Source organism: Pagrus major, chromosome 16 (genome assembly GCF_040436345.1).
Source record: "Pagrus major chromosome 16, Pma_NU_1.0".
NCBI lineage: Eukaryota > Metazoa > Chordata > Actinopteri > Spariformes > Sparidae > Pagrus > Pagrus major.
Window position 1 is genome coordinate 18,275,714 of NC_133230.1, and position 23,505 is coordinate 18,299,218.

Sequence of the window (23,505 nt, forward strand, 5' to 3'; positions counted from 1 at the left end):
CAATAATGGAAGCGCCGCTCTAGTGTATTAGTCTAAAGACAGAGAAAGTCTGAGTCAGGGGATGGCAGGGGTGGTAGAGGGGGTCATTCACAGTGGATCACAAGGCTTTATAAGGGCCTTATAACCTATTAAGTAACACTCATTACACGGACCTTAATATAAACTGTTACAAATGCTTCAATTTACTGTTGAGCATTTTCTCGAGATTTGTCCCCACCTTCCAGGCAACTAAATTTCAGTATATTTGAAAAAAATCATCTTTCAGCTCACTAACTAGGATTCCAGATTGGTAAACACACATTATGAATATTCAATCTGCTCTATTTCTTTTTTTTGTGTGTGGAAAAAATTACATTAATTTATATCTCTAACTGCCTAAATTCACAATTAATGTAGTTTCATATGCATGATGTTGCATTTTTTTTTAATACACCAACAAGAGAGTGATTTCACAACACATCCTGCTGGCGTGCATGTATTACCACATCACAGCAAAAAGTCTTTGGCAACACATTAACTCATGCAAAGTGTTGCATTATGGAAAAGAACAAACAAAATTCAACCCAAACAAAGGTTACTTACAGTTTATTCAGTTGTAATTCCACTCCAAATTCTGCCCTTAAAATGCCTAATGATTAAAATGAAATCATTAAAACAGAGGCAGAGGATTCATCCACTTGTCGTTGACAGAAACAGGAAGACTGCAGCAGCTGCCTCTTTGTTGTCCCTGACTACTATATTATCTAATGGCTGACAGGCCATGAAAGAGCAAACTATTCCTGTTAGAACCACACGGCAGATTTAATTTAGGTACTAAGTCTATGTGAGACGGCTTGTCTTTATGTTTGGTGTGTCAATATACACCTGAACTCAGCTAAGGGTAATGCTGATTACTGCCTGATAAAGGAATATGTGCTTGGGTTATTATTTCCATAGCGTAGTTATGTTGTTAAGGCTGGTTGTTATGTTTTTTTTATGTGTGTTCCTGAAAGATAGGTACACATGTCAAAGTTAATATGAGGCCTCAGCAAAGTTAGACAAATAAAGTTAGTCTTTTTACTACCAAATTTCCTGTCAGTATTTTAAGTTAGCAAATGAATGAAGTGAGACAAAACTACAATATTTGCATCCAAAGTTTAGTGGAGCAGAAGTATAAAGTAACAGAAAATGCAAATTCTCAAGTAAAGTATGAGTATCATCAAAATTGTGCTTAGGTAAATGTACTTAATTACACTCCATAACTGATTATAACGTATGGGCAACTTTTATTTTAACATGATATCTTTACTTTTACTTACATATGATATTTTTAGTACTGCATTAAGATAAACTTGAAACGAATGTGAACCTATCCCTCAATGCAATAATGCACCAGAAAAAGACAAACAAGATAGAAGCTGTTTTAAATTTCTTCTGTTCAGCTTAAAAAGAAACAGTCGAGTGAGTAAACAAATTGGGATCTTGTTTACACACCACAGCCAACCACTTCACATTATAGTAATAAAATAGATGACTTGTCCAATAAACCTTCAAGATAAGATGTTTTATTTTATTTGGCATCATTTTTACCAGAAAAATTGAATTGGTATTCCTTTTAGGCTGCATTAATCCCCAACAACCTTCATAAATGAGTTTGTGCAGTCTGTATGTAGCCTGAGAGGTGAAATCCAGGGCAAAAAAAAAAATTAACAACATAAAAATGTCAGTAATAAATATTTCAGTTTATGAAACTTTTAGTACTGTTTACAACGTTGGTATTATCTCCTAAATCGCACTCAAATAACACAATGTTTTCCATTTGATTTGCCAATAAAAGAAAAACAATTCAGTTGTTAGGAAACTGACTGAATTCCTGAGGAGCTTGTTGTCGAATTCATAACCATAAAAAGTCCCCTACATTTCTCCACAACTTTCCAAATCTCTCTCTGAGCGCTCTCACTTATCAAACAGTATATTATCGGATCCAGAGTGCTGTTTATGGTGGTTGTGGCGACTGTGACCAGGTACGGATCTCTGAGCCTTGCAGCCCAGACGCAGGCCCCGGGCTCCAGTATGGCCCTGAGCAGCTGGACCATCTGGTAGGGCACAAAGGCGACTATGTAGGTGAGAAGAAGGGAAAACAACAGCAGTCCCACTTTCCTGCGCTCCTCCTCCAGGATGGAGGTGCTCTGTCGGAGCGAATGCATGATCTGCTGAAAACAAAAGGTCATGATGAAGACAGGGACCAAGAAGCCCAGGGTGACTCGTGTAAGGGTGAGGTTGGCATCTTCATGTGTCATGGGAATGTGCTCCTCACACAAGTTTCTTGAGGAGAAAGCTTGCAGTGCCCCCGTGTGGCCAAGCAAGATAATGTGGATGGCAATCTCCAGGGTCCAAACAGCAATACTCACAACTGCTGCAGTCTGCACCTCTCTGACCCAGTGAAAGTGGAGAGGATAGACCACAGCGAGGTAGCGATCAATGGAGATGCAGCAAAGGAGGCCTGAGCCGACGTAAAAACTGTTGTACGTGATCACAGCCACTAAACTGCAGAGACCACCACCCAGAGGCTTCTGCAGGGCCAACTCGATCCACACAGGCAGAGTGATGGTGTAGAGCAGGTCAGAGATGGACAAGTTGACGAGGTACACTGCCATGCTGTTTCCATTCCTCATCAGCATCCAGGCGACATACAAAGACAGGCAGTTGGCCGGAAAGCCCACAATAAAAAAAAGAGAATAAACAGCAGGATACATCCGCTTTTCCACTGAAGACTCCACGCTGCAGGAGGTAGATGTGTTTGTCTGGTTTAGAAGAGCTGCCTCCATCCTCACGTTACGATGACCAAACCTCGAGTGTGATAAGTGATGGAAAGCACTGTGCTGTGTTGACCTGAGATAAACGCTGAAATGCAAATAGTTTCCTGTGAAGGTCATGTTAAAAATGAAAACAGCATCCAATGTTTTCATTACGGCATTTTATTTGCAAATTAAATGGGAAAATGGATACTGTGAACAGCTGATAAGCTGAAAACAGATGACGGTTTGGTGCCTTGTTTTGTGGCACTTCTACAGCACACACTGCCTATACCCAGGATCAAACCAGCAGTGCATGCAGCCCGAGCACTATACATAAGAACAATTTTGAGAAACCACTTACTTCTTCTACTTTACTATACTGTTGTCAGCTGTTCCATCAAAGAGACACATTTCCCACTTAACTTCTCAGATATTTTTAAATTGCACAAAATGCCAATATTGTTTTGGGCAGTTATTCCTATAATAGCATGCAGGTGCAGGGAACGGTTCCAGTGTTTCTGCTGTTAAACTTTTGCACCACAAGAAAAATAAAATCACAGAAGAAATCAAAATATTCTGCAATCAATTGTCTGATCCACTTGACTGCCTTTCCAGAGCCAAGAGCTTTTTTTTACGGCTTTATTAGCTTGCACAGCTTAGAGAGATGAGAAATGGGAGGGCATGTAGCAGACCTGGCTCACCCGGCTTGTCCACTGTGATGAGGACAAAGTCTCTGTACATGGTGAGAACGCTGTACCAATTGAGCACCGGCACACTTTGAGCCACTGCAGGCTAACACACCTCAATTCATCCTCAGCACTTAAGTAGGTCATGTAGAGGCATTAATGGACTGTTCCATAACTTTTTGTCCTTGTCATTTAAGTAAAGAATCAAATTACTTCTTCCACCAAAGCAAACAGATGATGACTGGTTAGTCTGTACAGAGGGTTTTCCAGGGAACAGCACGTATTTGCATGTTACATGACCAGTGTCGTGCAGACGAGAAATGTGTTGGTTCAGTTGTTGTTTGAAGTCTGGCTAAATGTTCTGCTCCAGAGACAAGCCAGCCACAGGCAGCCTACTAAGCACAATGGGCATCTGTTGGGCTGTTTACATTACAAGACGACAATGTTTACACTGAGGAACAGTCCTGATGGAGCACTCCATTCCATCATATCCAGGAAGTGCATCACCAAATAAAGGCATGGTGGACGTGCTGGAAATCAAAGCTTATGGTTTTAAAATAAAAACACAGTGACACTACAGTGACCTCTCCTACATTCCCCATCTGCCGATAAAATGCCTGATCTTTAGTAATTTCTTGAGAGTTTGAATGTGTTTCCCACATTCAAAACTCTCTAGAAATGACTAAAGAGGACACAAGATGACACGACATATCTGGGCAAAGGGTTGATTTGATTTTGATTGTAACCGTGGTCTACGTGATTCAACGGTCGTGTTATTCTCTTGTGCTATTAATAACATTGTCCAACAACACATCAGTCTGAGATTTGGTTGTGTAACACTGCTACTGCTAATGTAGCCTCAATCAGAGATGAGGAGTGGGCCACAGAGGTCTGGTAAGCTCACTTTTTTAAATAGTAGTATGCAGCCTGAACCAGGTGCAAACCCATTGTGATGTCACTCACTGGTTTGTGGACTACGGTTTGAAAGCCTTGAGTTTGGCATTGAAGATGCCGACAGTTTTTTGGAGCAAAACATTTTGGATGGCTATATTTGGATGAGAGTGCGGTGCTGGGGAGGATATCCTTTTTGGATCCGACTGAGAACCCCAAGGACACTCTGTGGTAGTGACTTGTCGACCACAAGGTAGCCGCGCCCTAAAGCATTTCCTGCTTTATCATTTATTTTCCTCCAAATGGGACCATAATTCACAAAATGAACATCATGCTGTTTTGAAGAAGACACAAAACTAGAGATTAAGGACATAAACTTATTAGGAAACTATTTACTGAGGTAAAAAAAAATCAAGTAAGAAGGGTCATTTTCTCATAAGCTTACATTCAATTGGATTTCTTTTTGAAACTACTGGTTGGAAAGGATACAGGGTAAGGCACTTCCGCATTGGCTTCACCTTTCAGACCCAGAAGCCCTCTCCATATTTCATACAGTCAGTGACCAAATCTGCCTCATGTGACATCATTAGAGGTAATTATAAGCGGCGCCCCCTGGTGCCACTCCTAACGGAGATCTTTTAACAGACTTTGACATGTAAAATTGGAGCCCTCCCCAGTTAAAATATATGTCTGTTTTTCCCTAATATTTTCAGACTTTCGGCTAATTTCCCATAACATTTAGCTCACAGAGTTCATTTCTAAGATCTGGGTACATCAGTAAAATGTAGATATAGATAGATGTGTATCTATGTATATTTCCCATATACCATATTTATGTTGCACTGTATATCTGTAAATACTTAGATTGTCTACTTTATTATTTTATTTTATTGTCTACTTTACTATTTTATTTATATCTTTATCTTTATCCCTTGTTTCCATTCATGCCATATTTCTTTTCTACTTTGCATGGAGCATCTGGAACAAAAACTATTTCCCCCCCGGGGATTAATAAAGTATTCTGATACTGATTCTGATTCTGAAAAATTCATTGTGTCAGAGGGATTAAAAGATATGAGAGGCTTTTGCTGAAAGCTAAAAGTTCACTTCTTTAATAAACACGTGTCATTAACTACAAGGAATTCTAACTTGATTTATGTTGGAAAGCTCCAAAAATAGAATATACAAATAAAACACAAATCCCCAGTCACTCCTTGAGCATGTCTATATAAGGACACAAAGCTGTAGTGTAAGTTTATTTACAGATCAGCAAAAGAAGTCTTGGACTTCTGCTTAAATGCCACTCCAATAAATTGATTATGGATAAAGTTCCACAATTGATACACAAAGGTTATTTCAGTAACAGTGATGTTGTGTTAACACCGTAAAGAGACATTGGTATGACTTTGTGACCTATCACTCTTCAGGCTACTGTGTGCACAAGCATGCAAATGTATGTACAGTGTATAAATAGCAGTTGGACATTTGGACAACTCCATTTTCACAATTCAGTTTCATTTCACATTATTTTGATAAAAGCACCTCTTCACGTTGATAAAACTCAGAGCTCGTGACAGATTCAGGTTCCCGGTTTTGTTCATGGTAGCAACGACACCATGTAAATGAACAGAAAAACAGATTCAGACACATGTGTGGCACCCTGGACATTTTATAAGTTCAGATTGTGTCCAGAATTAGTATAATAGTTCTTGTAATTAATTTGGTCCCCCCACCATGATTTTTCTAATTTAAAACTCCTTGTGTCAATACTAAAAACAGGGGAAACTGTAACTGTATGACAATACCTGTTTTCGCCATGTGAGTGACTGGCACTGTAATCCTGGCATACAAGGAAGTAAGGCCAGTTGCTTCACACTTCTTTTTTCACCAATATGCAGTACTCCTAACCGAGATCTTTTAACAGACTTTGATGTGTAAAATTGCAGCCCTCCCCAGTAAAAATACAAGTCTGTTTTTCCCTAATATTTTCAGACTTTCGGCTAATTTCCCATAACACTGAGCTCACGGAGTTGATATCTAAGATCTGGGAACATCAGTAAAAACTGGCTGGGGCCAACATCAACACACAAGATAACTTACAGACTTACAGTTCAGCCTTGACTTGCTGCATCTACCAGTGCGCACACATTTCTTCTGTGCAGTGAGGGATTACTGCCAACATTTTGAGTGAACTCATTTTTACTTCCAAAAAAAGCAACTGGGAGAATCTGTATATCGTGTTGTCTTGTTTGCAACCTGTTTATCTGACTGCTGTGGTGATGATAACATTGTGTTCCCTGATCTAAGCATTTCATTTAGAGACAAGAATATTATCATAACCGATATGAATAAAAGATATGAGAGGCTTTTGCTGAAAGCTAAATGTCCACTTCTTTAATAAACATGTGTCATAAACGAGAAGAATTCTAACTTGATTTATTTTGGAAAGTTCCAAAAAATAAAAAAAATAAAACACAAATCCCCATCATCAAGACACAAAGCTGTAAGTTTATTTACAGATCAGCAAAAGAAGTCTCGTTCTCTGCTTAAATGCCACTCCAATAAATTGATTATGGATAAAGTTCTACAATTGATACACAAAGATTATTTCAGCAACAGTGACGTTGTGTTAACACCGTAAAGAGACATTGGTATGACTTTGTGAAATAAATGGCAGTTGGACATTTGTTTAGCATTAAAATATCACAAAACGGTCACAATGACACCATGTAAATGAACAAAAAAACAGGTTCAGACACATATTCACAGACATGACCACAGGAAAATCTTACATCACACACATTACACATTACATCCCACAGTGTTAAGACCGTCATGAGACACAGAGTGTGTTTCTGTCTCTCTTGTCCATTATTTCCATTATCTTAATTTGTGCCCATTACTTCTGCAAAACAAAACACATTGTGGTATTGCTGTTAAATGATGTCGCATTTTACTTTGCTGTTGCTTCATCAGAAATGCTTTCATAGGCTACCTAACAGACTAAGTGCTAAAACGGCAGACACAGAAATTTGAGTCTCATAATCTTGAAAGTTGGAGCAGATGTGGTGGACTACACAATGTCAACTGGATCTAAGCCCTTGCGTTCATTTCTTTTGCTCTGTTGATGTAAATTGACTGAACAGGCATTGATTTGTGATCATCTGCGATCATGTCGCACCTTCCTGCACCCTAACTTTCCATCTGAAGTGTTGCTTAGAGAAGGCTCAGGACACACAACAATACACAAAAACCTAAACTGTCATCAGACCAAGTCATCTAATCCAACATTTGTTTATCACTGGGAAAAGACCCAATCAAAATAAGCAACATATCATGACAGCATACAACTGTGCTTTTGCCTTTGTGTCACTGGCCCCTATTGCATTTACCAGAGTACTGTTGTTGAGTACAAATTCAAGGTACTTGTTCTTTACTTCACTGTTTCCATTTTATGCAACTTTATACTTCAATTCCACTTCATCTCAGAGGCAAATAACGTACTTTGTACTACACTTTATTTGTCTGACCGCTTACGGTACTAGATCACAATGATTCATATCCTTCCTGTCCAGTGAAAACACCGTCACACAGCTGAAAACGGGGCTGTTTTTCTGAGCTCATTAAAGCTGCTGTAAGTGATTGTTTTTCTTGCATTGATGTACATGTAGATCAAACAGTATACATAGTAGTTAAAATTAGCTCTATAACAGTAAAATGCAACATACACATGCAGCTGCAATATTAATCCAAAAACACCAGATATAATTGGAAAACACTGACAGGGACCATTTTACCACACACTGATCACTTTCACTTTTCAAGTACAACACTGGTTAAAACACACAATGAATCCCATATATTCAGACGACAAAAACATAATGGGTAAAACTTCACATGTGTCTTTTCTGAGAATATAAAAGTCCAGGTCATTTTGTTGAAATGTGTGACAAAAACAAACCCTGACTGCTGAAAAACATCAAATTTATGCAGATCAGCTTGAGAAATTCACCAGTTTAAAGCTTCTCGACAGGATTGAGCTGTAGTGGAAATTCTCCTTTGTGAGGTTGAGAGTTGCTAAATCTCAGAAGAATTGTAGACTCAGCGTGATGAATCAGATCTCTTTAATACATGCTGCATGGAGAGAAGACCTGAAGTGTTCTCTCCAGTCTTCCCAATGTTTCTGACTTAAATACTAACAGAGTGGGGGGTTACAACATTTCTTCCCAAAACAATGACCCTTTGATATTTGGTTGGTTGTATCTTTCCCAGGACAGTGACCCTTTGATGCTTTATTAGAATGTAAATGTCATCTACCATCTATCTTCCTGTAACACCTCAGGCAGAGACAATTGCCTCTCATCTGACTTTATGACCCCCACACCAAAAGGGGATTCTCCCCTTTTGCTCTCACATCCTGATATGGTCTTTACAGTACATTGCTTACTGAATGGATAACTATTACATTTCTCACATTCCTCCCTTTTGACACAGTGTCAACACAACATTTCTGAGAATTACAATCAAAATTCAAATAAAACAAAACCATTAACAATAACCAGCAACAACAAACAACGTCAAAAATCACTTAATTTGACCTAAAAAATTATGACTCTTTGTCACAGTACATAGAAAAATACAACTACACGCATTAAAAACAAATCAATTAGTTCATCAGCATTGAACTCCAAAAATCTGTAATCATTTTGTTCAAACTAGTGCTGCTTTTTTGTTGTACTCCTTGATCAGCTGTGCTATTGTGGTTGTTCTGATGTCATCTTCTTCTGGGGTCACTTGATTCTGAGTAGTCGGCATGCCAATATTACTTTTCTCCTCTGTGTCTTCTTGCACCCTCGTTGATAACAGTCCACTGCCATCCTTCTGTGATGAATGGGTGTCTAAGTATCAGTATAATGACATCAGTTTGACTGGTGATTGCAAGTGAATCAGCGGTGGTGTAATAGGTATGAATATATGAGGACGTTTGGAGTCCAGTTGTTGCAAGCTTCTGAATTTGCAGGAACAGCTCTCATCTTGCTGTTAAGCTTAAGACCAGGATTGATCTACAACGCTTTTGGTGACCAACCCAACGATGAAACTGTAGCCAAGATCGTCCACCAGAAGTCCTCATCACTTTCCCCACAGGTTAAGTTGTCTTCTTCTCAGAAAAATAATCGCTGGAGAAGGTTTGCACTCGGATTCCTTGATCTGGATTCACGTCTCTCCCTCAGCTATCCAGACACAGTTGGAGTCATTCACAGGTCTCCCGGCTAGATGTGGAGTCAGGCTCAGATGGGGCGGCTTTTACCTCAGGGAAAAGAAGCTTCAAGACATAGTTAAGCTCACAACAATATCTTAAACATGTCATCATCCATTCCTGTCAGAGTTACCCTGTTTTGAGGAAACGGGCTATTAATCATTCATAGGACGGCCAATGAGTATTTCATAAGGAGACAATCGAGTTGTCTTATGTGGGCGATCTCTCATAAACATTAATGCAAGAGGTGAAACCTCAACTCTTAATAAATTTGTTTCTGCCACTAATGTTTTTTAGTTTTGTTTTTCAGGGTCTGGTTAGCCTATTCCACTGCACCTCCACTAGCTGGATGGTAGGCACAATGGTTTTTTTTTTTAGGTTTATCTACAGGCTTTCAGAGAAGCTTTGAATTACACTATTTATAAAATGAGACCCATTATTGCAAGTTAATTTAGATCGAAGGCTCTCAACATGGAATTACGTCTCAACAATGCTTTTGCTGTAGCAACTGTAGCATGTTTACATGGGAAGCACTCAATCCATTTCGGAAACATGTCAACAATACTAAGGCAACTTATATGGAGTAGGTTCAATAAAGTCCAGCATTAAATGCTCAATGCTTAAAAGACTTTCAGGTTTAGGATGGGCTGACAGGGGCATTGCTACACCTCTGCCAACATTGTTAGTTGCACAATCACACATTTCTTACAAAATATTTCAGCAATCGTTGAAAACCCTGGCGCATACCACAATCTATTTACAATATCCAACATCCCCCCTTTTGATCCATGGTCAAGACCATGAGTCAAATTTGCCAAAAAGGGAATATAGCTTTTTGCAGTACTGTGCCTTCATGCAGCCTTCATGAGGCTAGATGGGGTTTTTTTAGTTTTAATTTAATTTTTTTTAATTTAAAACATCAGCCCCTGTTTGAAACAAAGAGACATCATTAAGGGTGTTGGACAGACAAAGGCATCTGTAGAGAGGGGGAGGCAGGTGACAGAGCAGCTGCCTTTGACACTGGGACAACAGAACCTGTATGAGCTTGACATTTGCATGCCACTACAGAGACAGGTAGAAGTAATGCAGACAAGAGGTTACTGATGAGACTTCTATGTGCTATAAGTTCGCTGTAGAAGTAAGGAAACCTTGATTCTCCCATAAAGAGTAGAAGTTATGACACACATTAACTGTATATTTAAAGTCAGTGTAAACTGTGACGTCCTGTCCTGTTCCTAGAATGAAAAAAAAAACGAGTTATTGCAAAATTTTCAGCTACCTGAGCAGACAGGAAGTTTAGCATTTTCAACTATGGCATTCTCAGTACATATTTTAATGAGACACAGGGGGATCCATCGGTTGGATTTCTCATAGCAGAACCATCTACAAAGAAGACAAAGTTATGATTAATAAGGGGTGTGTCAAATAATATATCCTGTGGTTTTGACACAGACATGGATGTGGTTCTCCATCTTGAGCTATAGGGAGCAAAGTTGATGGGTTAAGGCCAGTACAATGTTTTAGGATGACATGAGACATTGTTAGTAGCACATTTGTTAGTGCAATACTCATGCTTTGATTAGGTGAGTAGTTTTTCTCAGTGTTAGAAAAGCAGACAGCATGCAGAACATGAACAGTTAGAGGACAGATAGTGATCAGCTGTGGCCATAATCTTCTTTGCTTCAACTGCTACAGCTCTTACACAATCTTACTATAGCTCTCTCTGTGGTGTAAAGTTATTCTGATTAATGACCTATTAGGCCCTGTTTGCCACCATGGGCTACGTAAGGGTTTTGGCATAAACCACCACATTCAGAAAGAGTAATAGTTTTTTTTTTTTTTTTCAATTTTGTGATCCTTTCGCAAATTCTAGGGTTTGGTAGGCCTAAACAAAAACAAAAATTTTCATCAAGCTTGATTTAAGTCAGTAGAAGCTGTCTCTGCCTCAAAAGTCAGTCAAAGTCAGTCTTGGTCAAATGTTTTCACCCATGTGTGATGTCATACAAGGGTTGGGAGATCTCCACAAAATTAAGAATCCATGGACAACAATAGCCTGCTAAATCCAATTAGGCAGTTGTTTGTTTTTCTCATTTACAGTTTTGGAACATCCAAGATTGTCTGGATGTGGTCAGGACCCAATTCTCATCCCTCCGGAGTATAAATAGCGCATTACATTTTGTGAAATAAGATGCAACTTCGTCCTTCTAAACTTCAGGACCGTTTTCTGCCAGAAAACAAAGTGGAGACACTGTCTCAGTTCTTTACAATGTCCCTGTATCGTAAAACACATAGAAATTATCAATATACTAAACAAGAGCACTGCCACACAATGGCTGCTAATGCAACAAGTTCTCAGCTCCATAGCAAACAGAGTTGGACTGGTGAAGAAACCCTATGGCATCTTCATCCAAGAATAAAGCTTATCATTGAAAGAGAAAGCAACCCAGAACTGTGAGTCAGGATGAACAAGAATGCTAAAATCTGCATTTGCTAAATCAATAACTGAACCCCCACAGTCTGATCAAAATTTTGACATTAGTGTTACAACATCTGCTGGATGCTTAACAACTTCACACCTAAAGTGTTTTACTGGTCTCCACCCCTCATTTGGTTTCTTTACAGGCAAAGTGGAGGAGTTACATGGTAAAATTAGGGATTCAACAATGGCACCTTGAATTATGATAGACTAAATGACAGGAGCAATAATTTTAAATGCTTTAGGGCTGAGTGGATATTGTCTTTTATTATTTTATTATTATCATAATAATAATTTGCATCTTTTTTATTCCCAAAAATCAAACTTGTTTAGAGCCCTCAAACTATCAGATACTGTTAGAAGCAATGCTCAGTCTTTAGCAGTCAATCAGTGTTTCTTTCCGTCTCTCTGTCTATGTGTGTGTGTTATCATTATTTGTGTCTAAATGTTTGTCTCTATGTGTTGCTCAATACTCTGACCTTCCTCCACTGTCTCCTTCGGCTGTGTCAAGGGAAATCCTGGAGAATGAACAGACACTTTTAGGTGGTGCATGTGGCCAGGATTCTTCTGGATCTCGTCCCTCTTGCTGATTAAGCTCAGGGGTAGCACGATCATATGATGTATGCCCATAGCGTTCCCATCTGTAGCATCGGTCTTTTTGTCAGTTCTGTTGCACTCTTGTTGATGCGTTGGATGTGAAGCCAGTCTCCTTTTCCTCTTGCTGTTTCTGTTGAGACTGCCATCTTTGTCCAGGACTCTGTGACCCACCCATCTCCAATTTTTTTTGGTGCCAGGTAGTTCCTGCAACCTCCTTGAATTTGTTCGGCTGACATAGGGAACATCATCCCCTCTATGATCTTGACTCCGCAACCAGTAGTCCACACAAGCTGCTAGTGGAGAAAAAGTCTTTCTTGGAGAAGAAAGGTTAATTTGTGTCTCTTTAGGAGATAGGGAGAGGGCTGACAAGTCATGTTGTATTGGTTCCCCTCCCCCTCCCTGCAGTGTCTTCCTGGGGTTCTTCACCTCATGTGGAGAAGGTGTCGTAGAAGGAAGTGCTATAGGTGTGGAGACAGTATATGGAGGAGGTCCATTCCTAATCCTGGCCCTACATTCTTGTTTCTCCTTCTTCTTACTCAAACTTTCTTTTCCCATTATTTCAATGCCGCTACTGATTTTGAAGAAAAAAAAATCATCAGTCTATCTTTTTCTTCCCAACGTTTTACCTTTTTTTTTTTCTAACATACTCTACACCATCTTAACATTCTGTAATTTGCCTTTCACTGGAAACACCCCATGGGTGACATAGTGCCAAAGTTGAACATCCTCAACCACATTGTTTCCCCATTTGTCTGCCCTTATTTCAGCAGGGCCTGTAAGACGGTCAGCTAGAATTTTTAATTTCCCAATTTTGTTCCTCCCGTTTTCAATTGACTCACTAGGACAGATGTGCTTAAACTTCCAATGGGCTTATCCTTCACACAAACTTCACAATCACACTGATCTTCCCATACAAGTGTATGGTTGGATCTCATCAAGTAGACACTAACTTTGGGTAACTTATTCAGCCAGGTGGTTTGTATGACACATTCGTTCCGAGCAACGCACCCTTGTAGCATACAGGCTGTATACTAGTCACTGAATGTCACCACAAAGTTTATTCTTTACATTCTTATTTCATATATATATATTTTCACTCATACACCCATTTTATTGTAGTGGGGCCTATCATATCATATTATACTGTATAATATCATTATATTACAGTATCTCATATGGGATCATATTATTATTATATTATATTATTATATTACCTGTTATCAGGTTTGCACCAAACACTCATATTCAATGTGTGAAGGTTGTGTTGAAAAAGGCTTCGACTCCCCACTGCTTGAAGACTTCGCGAACTTTTTCCCGGAAGTTCTTACCTACAATGACGTAGAGGAGGGGGTTGAGAACACTGTTGAAGAAGGCTAAGTAGGTGAGGATGTGGGACCAGGTGTCCAGGATGCTGTGGTTTGTTTTCAGGAGTTTTGACCTTTCGAGCAATTCTACTATCCTAAACACGTGAAATGGCATCCAGCAGATCACGAAAGCCAGGAGAACCACAAGCACCAGAGTGGTGGCCTTGTGCTCAACATTCTGTCTGTGTGACCCCTCCATTAACCGGTTTTGCAGAGCTTTAATTATCTTGAAAGTGCAGTAAGAAATAATGATAATGGGGATGATGAAGCTGAACGAAATATGCAATCCCTCAAACAGTGCAACTGTGCCATCTGGATAGTGAAGATAGCACTCAGTAATATTACCTTCAGGTGTCAGTTCCCGGTAAATGAGTGTGGGAACACCCATGAGCAAGCCGAAACCCCACACCACCAGACAGCCCAGTCGGGCATATTTTGGCCTACGCATTCTGTTATGGGACATTGTATGCACCAGCGCCACATAGCGATCTATGCTAACTAGAACTAGGAAGTAGATGCTGCAGTACATGTTCATGTTAATGCCCAGGTTGACCAATCGGCACAGGACCGGACCAAACATCCAGTTATGCCTGTTGGATAAGTTGACAGCCCAGAAGGGCAAACAGGCCAATAGGATGAGGTCAGCAACAGCCAGGTTGCTCAAGTAGATCTCGGGTACGGTGCAGGCCTTCTTGTGGAGGAAGAAAACCATCAGGACAAACAGATTAAACACGATCCCCAGCACAGTGAAGACCAGGATACACACCGGCACCACTGTGACAATCCAGTCCTTAGTTGGGACTTCAATTGGAACGTCAGATCCATTTGTGCTGTTTGGGGCTTCACCGGTTGCCATAGTGCTGATGTTAGTGGGAACACTGTGGAGAGACAGAGGACAGCAAACAAGACAAAACATAAAAACAAAGACAATTTTGAAATCATGACAAGAAATATTGAGAAACAGTGAATTCTAAGTAATGCTGAACATTCTGATACAGTAATGTTTTCCCAGTTTAATGCAGTTCCCTCAGAGGCTGGGAACTTCTGGTGGTTTTCTGTTGTGAGAAATGAAATAGTTTTGAATTCAGTAATCAATGTATGGTAGAGAACATATCAGGATGTGAGAGGAGGGGAGATTTCCCTTCCCCCTTAGTTTTCAAGGGTCAGAAAGTCACATGAGGGGCAATTCTCTCTGCCTGAGGTGTTTACAGGAAGGCAGGATGACATTTACGGTCCTAATAAAACATCAAAGGGTGAAAGGCAGTATCAACACCAACATCATGGGGTCATTGTTGTGGGAAGGAGTAATTACCAACTGTCGTAAAAGTATGTAAACCCTACTCTGTTGTATTTAAGTCGGAAACATTTGGAAGACTGCAGAGAACACTTCTGGTCTTCTCTCCATGCAGCATGTATTAAAGAGATCTGATTCATCACACCGAGTCTAAAATTCTTCGGAGAATTAGCAACTCTCTACCTCAACAAGGAGAATTCCCCTTACACCCTTAGATACAAAAGGGTGGCAAATGTCAGACTGAATATGAGTCAGTTTGACGACGCTCTTGTCTGGTACACCACTGTGATAGCTAGGTGCCAAAAACATAAGTAGTTGCTGGAAAGAAGAAACAGTAACAGCACTGCAGCCTTTTTCCATCACTTGTATGCATATGCAACAGTTGGATTTGTTGGCTCGTGTGATACTATTTTTAGCACTTAAGCCGACTGTGTCTTTAACATTTACTGCATCCATACTTCACTACAGTGTTAAATTAATTTCTTTTTAAACTCTTGATTCTATAGTACAAACAGTACAACAGCTTACTGTCTAGCTTGAAAAAATATGGGATAAAGCAGATCAACACCTAGCATTAAACATGTTGAGACAAGACAGAGCTGCCAATGAGATGTTGGCATGTAAGAAAGAAAACAGAATAAATAAAAACTTTTTTTTTTATCTGCGCAGGTTGTGCCCATATGTCACGGTTAGATTCCACTCTTTTATGTTTAAGATGGCTTTTTTCCATGAAAGTTAGTACATTCTTGTAAAGAGTCAGCATAACCTTGTTATAAAGTATAAAACATTACTTATGTTGAACATGCTAAGATGTTGATGGCCCTTGTTAACTACGGTAAATAACAAACGTATGCATACCTTGGTTGCAGATTATTCATTCTTCCTTCAGATGTAAGTCCAGAAATAACACGTCCAGACACACCACACTGTCCCTGTACCGTCCTCTACTCTGCTCTAAGTCTGTCTTGCTCTTGAAAGGAGGAGGGAACAGAAGTGAAAGTGATCTCAGATGATAAGAGCCAAATTTCCAAAATTTATATTGTCACCAATGACTTAGAAAGCTGTGTCAACCCTCCCCTTCCCCCACCCTCCACTTGCATCATGCTGTTCCTCTTCTGTTTTTTCTACTTCTTCTAGTAGCACTGCATGCACATCACAGTCTGCTTGTCAGAGTTTGCTTCTACATATGTTTTTTTAAAGGCATGCCCTCAGAGATGTTTGTTTATAACATCATCTTAAAAGGTCAATATTTTTTGTCAACAGACTTGTCCCTAGATGTGGAAGTTTGTACACCAACATGGGTGGTATTTCATCTGCTCTCTATCTCTCTATAAATATCATCTACTGATTTATGAAGATGGTGTTGACTGTGCAGTAGAAATTCCAAAGAAAAAAGCAAGTCATGTCAACAGGGTTGAGGTCCTGTGTATCACAATCAGAAGTCCTTTATTAGTCCCGCAAACGAGGAAATTTGTGCGTCAAAGGCAGCCAAAGGACAGTTCAATAGGCAGTGTATTGTACACACTTGGGGTGTATCAGTCTATCGCTGAAGGAGCAGCCCAGTGCTGTGATAGTGACCTGTAGGAAGTGGGACTCCTTCACCAGCAGCAATGACAGCTTATCCACCATCCTGCTCTCTCCCACTACCTGCACTGGGTCAAGAGGGCATCCCAGGATGAGATAGTATGAGATAGTTAGCAATGCTGTTTGTAGTGATCCCAGTTAAAGCATCCTCCCTGCAGTTGCCAAAAAAACATTCCTGTCAAGCTGAGTGGGGATACACAGAAAAGATTGTCAAGAGCAATTCCTGACGGGGACATCGAAGTAAAGTGTCAGACGCATCTTTCAGGCCAGTCACCAGGATGAAAATTTAAGCAGTTACATTTCTGCACCTGTCATAGGCTACGTATTGTTTTTATATGTCCGCAAAAAGTGTCATATCACGTTCACATTACATGTTAATTAACTGACTGAGGCGACGTTTCAATATCTGTAAACGTGACACCAGTGGATATTTTCCAGATATTTTTGGATGGATGTCGGGCCATCTGCAGCCATGTATGTGGCAACAAAACAGGGTGTGTATAAGTAGACCTCTGGACTCCTGGAGTGTTTTTTTCTGGTGACCATAACATACAGCAATTTTTAAGGGACAATATGTAAGAATTTTTGTTGAAAAGCTTAAAAAAACAACTTAAACTATTAACGGAATGTGAATAAACAGCAGTTTTGGCATAGTGATGTTTATGTATTATGTTGCAGGGGTAAGCATGCTAACCAGCTGGCCACAGCCCATTCTGGTTTGAAAGCTCCTGTACTAGCAGTGTAAACACTGACTACCCTGGTCCTGAGCACCCTGTCCGAACAACTAGCTGCATGGCTAACTGAGCTAACTAGCTAAGGGCAGCTACAGTTAGCAGCAGTTGGTGGTTACTCTGATGATACGTCGTTCCTTATTCAATTGAAGTATGAGTTTGACAGGTGGCCAATTAATACATATTGCACCTTTAAGCCAAAACACAATCAAGTGTTTTTTGTGCTTAAACCTAACCAGAGCACAGCTTTGTAAAAAATAGCATCTTTGTTTAAAGTTAACTTTTGCAAAGAAGCTGCTTACTATGGTCAGACAGCACCAGAGACACACTCCCAGAGACTGCTCCAGAGACACTCAGACTGAGCACTAACATGGGTGAGGTGCAGACTGAGGTGGACCAAGCCTCTGTGAGGTGTTTGAAAAATGTAAACACATTCAACACATTCACAAGTGTTTTCAGTGCATATTGTAATATTATTTGAAATGATATGTTTTCACTGATATATGCCATTGAGGGGGATAAACCTTTGTTTGCCCATGAAGGTAGGGTCTGGACTGCTCTCCTTTATATGGTGTCATACCATAGACTATGGGTCATACTCCCCTGATGGTTTTGAATAGGCCCAGATGGTACTGTCAATTAGACTAACTCCATTTTCACAATTCAGTTTCATTTCACATTATGTTGATAAAAGCACCTCTTCACGTTGATAAAACTCAGAGCTCGTGACAGATTCAGGTTCCCGGTTTTGTTCATGGTAGCAATGACACCATGTAAATGAACAGAAAAACAGATTCAGACACATGCGTGGCACCCTGGACATTTTATTAGTTCAGATTGTGTCCAGAATTAGTATTTTAATAGTTCTTGTAATTAATTTGGTCCCCCCACCATGATTTTTCTAATTTAAAACTCCTTGTGTCAATACTAAAAACAGGGGAAACTGTAACTGTATGACAGTACCTGTTTCGCCATGTGAGTGACTGGCACTGTAATCCTGGCATACAAGGATGTAAGGCCAGTTGCTTCACACTTCTTTTTTCACCAATATGCAGTACTCCTAACCGAGATGTTTTAACAGACTTTGATGTGTAAAATTGGAGCCCTCCCCAGTAAAAATATAAGTCTGTTTTTCCCTAATATTTTCAGACTTTCGGCTAATTTCCCATTACACTGAGCTCACGGAGTTGATTTCTAAGATCTGGGAACATCAGTAAAAACTGGCTGGGGCCAACATCAACACACAAGATAACTTACAGACTTACAGTTCAGCCTTGACCTGCTGCATCTACCAGTGCGCACACATTTCTTCTGTGCAGTGAGGGATTACTGCCAACATTTTGAGTGAACTCATTTTTACTTCCAAATAAAGCAACTGGGAGAATCTGTATGTCGTGTTGTCTTGTTTGCAACCTGTCTATCTGACTGCTGTGGTGATGATAACATTGTGTTCCCTGATCTAAACATTTCATTTAGAGACAAAAATATTATCATAACCGTGAAAAGACAATAATAAAAGTCCACTTCTTTAATAAACATGTTCATTGTGTCAGAGGGATTAAAAGACATGAGAGGCTTTTGCTGAAAGCTAAAAGTTCACTTCTTTAATAAACACGTGTCATTAACTACAAGGAATTCTAACTTGATTTCTGTTGGAAAGCTCCAAAAATAGAATATACAAATAAAACACAAATCCCCAGTCACTCATTGAGCATGTCTATATAAGGACACAAAGCTGTAAGTTTATTTACAGATCAGCAAAAGAAGTCTTGGACTTCTGCTTAAATGCCACTCCAATAAATTGATTATTGATAAAGTTCCACAATTGATACACAAAGGTTATTACAGTAACAGTGATGTTGTGTTAACACCGTAAAGAGACATTGGTATGACTTTGTGACCTATCACTCTTCAGGCTACTGTGTGCACAAGCATGCAAATGTATGTACAGTGTATAAATAGCAGTTGGACATTTGTTTAGCAATGACACCATGTAAATGAACAAAAAAACAGATTCAGACACACATTCACAGACATGACCACAGGAAAATCTTACATCACACACATTACACATTACATCCCACAGTGTTAAGACCGTCATGAGACACAGAGCGTTTTTCCGTCTCTCTCGTCCATTATTTCCAATATCTTAATTTGTGCCCATTACTTCTGCAAAACAAAACACATTGTGGTATTGCTGTTAAATGATGTCGCATTTTACTTTGCTGTTGCTTCATCAGAAATGCTTTCATAGGCTACTTAACAGACTAAGTGCTAAAATGGCAGACACAGAAATTTGAGTCTCATATCCTTGAAAGTTGGAGCAGATGTGGTGGACTACACAATGTCAACTGGATCTAAGCCCTTGCGTTCATTTCTTTTGCTCTGTTGATGTAAATTGACTAAACAGGCGTTGACTTGTGCTGCTGCCTAACTATCCATCTGAAGTGTTTCCCAGAGAAGGCTCAGGACACACAACGATACACAAAAACCTAAACCGTCATCAGACCAAGTCATCTAATCCAACATTTGTTTATCACTGGGAAAAGACCCAATCAAAATAAGCAACATATCATGACAGCATACAACTGTGCTTTTGCCTTTGTGTCACTGGCCCCTATTGCATTTACCAGAGTACTGTTGTTGAGTACAAATTCAAGGTACTTGTTCTTTACTTCACTGTTTCCATTTTATGCAACTTTATACTTCAATTCCACTTCATCTCAGAGGCAAATATCGTACTTTGTACTACACTGTATTTGTCTGACCGCTTACGGTACTAGATCACAATGTTTCATACCCTTCCTGTCCAGTGAAAACACCGTCACACAGCTGAAAACGGGGCTGTTTTTCTGAGTTCATTAAAGCTGTTGTAAGTGATTGTTTTTCTTGCATTGATGTACATGTAGATAAAACAGTATACAGAGTAGTTAAAATGAGCTCTATAACAGTAAAATGCAACATACACATGCAGCTGTAATATTAATCCAAAAACACCAGATATAACTGGAAAACACCTACAGGGACCATTTTATCACACGCTGATCACTTTCACTTTACAACGGTGGTTAAAACACAAAATGAATCCCATATATTCAGACAACAAAAACATAATGGGTAAAACTTCACGTGTGTCTTTTCTGAGAATATAAAAGTCCAGGTCATTTTGTTGAAATGTGTGACAAAAAACAAACCCTGACTTCTGAAAAACATCAAATTTATGCAGATCAGCTTGAGAAATTCACCAGTTTAAAGCTTCTCGACAGGATTGAGCGTATGGAGGTTGTGTTGAAAAAGGCTTCATCTCCCCACTGCTTGAAGACTTCCTGAACTTTTTTCCGGAAGTTCTTCCCTACAATGACGTAGAGGAGGGGGTTGAGAACACTGTTGAAGAAGGCTAAGTAGGTGAAGATTTGGAAGCAGGTGTCCAAGATGCTGTGGTTTGTTTTCAGGAGTTTTGACCTTTCGAGCAATTCTACTATCCTAAGCACGTGAAATGGCATCCAGCAGATCACGAAAGCCAGGAGAACCACAAGCACCAGAGTGGTGGCCTTGTGCTCAACATTCTGTCTGTGTGACCCCTCCATTAACCGGTTTTGCAGAGCTTTAATTATCTTGAAAGTGCAGTAAGAAATAATGATAATGGGGATGATGAAGCTGAACGAAATATGCAACCCCTCAAGCAGCAGATGTGTGCTGTCTGGATAGTTAAGATAGCAGTAAGAATGATTACCGTTAGTTTTCACTTCCCGGTAAATGAGTGTGGGAACACCCATGAAACATCCAGTTATACCTGTTGGATAAGGTGACAGCCCAAAAGGGCAAACAGGCCAATAGGACGAGGTCAGCAACAGCCAGGTTGCTCAAGTAGATCTCGGGCACGGTGCAGGCCTTCTTGTGGAAGAAGAAAACCATCAGGACAAACAGATTAAACACGATCCCCAGCACAGTGAAGACCAGGATACACACCGGCATCACTGTGACAATCCAGTCCTCAGTTGGGACTTCAATTGGACTGACAGATCCACTGTGGAGAGACAGAGGACAGCAAAACAAGACAAAACATAAAAACAGAGACAATTTTGAAATCATGACAAGAAATATTGAGAAACATTGAATTCTAAGTAATGCTGAACATTCTGATACAGTAATGTTTCCCCAGTTTAATGCAGTTTCCTCAGAGGCTGGGAACTTTTGGTGGTTTTCTGTAGATACAGACATGTTGTCATGATCCTCATCATGGCAGCCCTCCCTTCTCCCTTTATGTGTGTGTGTGTGTTGTCATTCCCTGTCTGTATTATTCCTTCTGTGTCTCTCCCCCTGTCTGTTCTGTGTGTGTGCATGTGGGCGTGGTCTCCTTCCACAGGCAGCACCAGGTGAATCCACTTCAGTAATCAACCCTTCTATAAAGCCTCTGGATTCCCTCCTACTCGTGGCCAGATCGTTTCATCAGTCTACGTGATTGCTGTGCTTGCCTCATGATCTCCCGTTTGCTTCTGTCCTGCCTGCCTGTGGACCTGCCTGCCGGTTGCCTGCTCTCCTGTGTTTCCCCTCTGTGCGAGTACGCTTGAGAGACGGACCCCACTGCGCCGTGCCGCAGCGCCGCCATTACCCCGTGGCGGACGCCAAATCAAGACACTCTCACTCTCACCCTCACTGGGGACTTCACAAGCCACGTTTTGGATCCTGGGACTACGCACCACCCCTCCCCCTTGCACTTGTTTTGCACATTGAACATTAAAAACTTGTTATTTACTGTTAAACCTGTTGTTTGAGTCTTGCATTTGGGTCCAGACTCCATACAAATCGTAACATGGGTGACAAATTTCAGCCTGAATATGAGTCAGTTTTACGACGCTTTTGTCTGGTACACGACTGTGATAGCTCTTCAAACTAGATTGGCACTCAGTAGAGGGCATACCTTGCCAAGGCCCAACATCCCTCTCAGTTCAATGAAACCTAATCCAATATCAAACTCTCACTCTGATTTTTAAACCACCCATAACTGCTTAACCATAAATGAAACTCACCAGATTTTTCAAGATCCATGCATCAACTGATCCATGCATCACTGAGAAATTGACTAAAATGACAAAAAAAAACAGCCTTTCTCGCAATGTCATAGAAAGTGAAAGAAAGATCCTGGATCCATCCCTTTAGATGCATCTACACCAAAAGTTAATTGGGTTCTGGGCTCAGATTCATCCTCCATCCAAGTTTGATGAGTTCTAATAAAACTGTGCAGGTTGAAATGTTAGCATGGCTCTTTTTGGTCTGGCAAGAGAACTCCAAGGTATTCACTTATAAATATCTAATATCAGTATTTCAAGGGCCGTGTTTTGTTGTAATTTTTAGTATTTGACCTTTTTCTTTTACATTAAAAGGATGTTAAATACAGGTTTTAGAAAACACACATACACATCATATTGCATCGTATGACTCTGAGCCATGCATTGGGTTGTGCAACCCAATGCGTTGAGTGAAGGACCAGCACCACCATCAGACCAACACGCTCCCGCTCCGGCTGCCGCTTATCCATTCACACAGGTACGGTTTGCCAATGCTGTGCCTCTGATACTACCTCCGGAGGCGCATCAGAGGCACAGCAAAATTTCACCGCTGCATCTGAAACTTTCCCAAAGAGGAGGATGTGGAGAATTGGCGCAGGATCCCCGCACTCAAAAGACAGTGTGAATGGGGCTATTGAAAGAGAGAAACAGGCAATGCAGGAACACAATCTTATTTCTTGTTTTACCAGCACTGCCTAGTTTTTACACTTTGATCTGTGTCTTGTGAGCCTGGTGAGTTGTGCTGGACATACTTGATAGACCAATCAGAGCAGCAGAAC

At 40.2% G+C, this 23,505-nt stretch overlaps 2 protein-coding genes and 1 pseudogene across 2 annotated transcripts; all 3 read right to left on the minus strand.

Annotated features, from left to right (window-relative positions):
• Nucleotides 1-1,832: 1,832 nt before the first annotated feature.
• On the minus strand, nt 1,833-2,807 carry LOC141010290 (G-protein coupled receptor 4-like). Its single transcript, XM_073483164.1, has one exon. It carries the CDS (start codon nt 2,805-2,807, stop codon nt 1,833-1,835), a length of 975 nt encoding a protein of 324 aa, XP_073339265.1.
• An 11,122-nt stretch (nt 2,808-13,929) lies between these two features.
• Nucleotides 13,930-14,964, minus strand: LOC141010292 (B2 bradykinin receptor-like). Its single transcript, XM_073483167.1, has one exon. The coding sequence runs from the start codon at nt 14,962-14,964 to the stop codon at nt 13,930-13,932; it is 1,035 nt and encodes a 344-aa protein (XP_073339268.1).
• A 5,920-nt stretch (nt 14,965-20,884) lies between these two features.
• LOC141010293 (B2 bradykinin receptor-like) lies at nt 20,885-22,266 on the minus strand (annotated as a pseudogene).
• Between the last annotated feature and the right edge of the window lie 1,239 nt (nt 22,267-23,505).

Bases quoted from the DNA above. Each gene is read 5' to 3' on its own strand.
- LOC141010290 (XM_073483164.1), bottom strand. From the start codon at position 2,807: ATGGAGGCAGCTCTTCTAAACCAGACAAACACATCTACCTCCTGCAGC.
- LOC141010292 (XM_073483167.1), bottom strand. From the start codon at position 14,964: ATGTTTTGTCTTGTTTGCTGTCCTCTGTCTCTCCACAGTGTTCCCACT.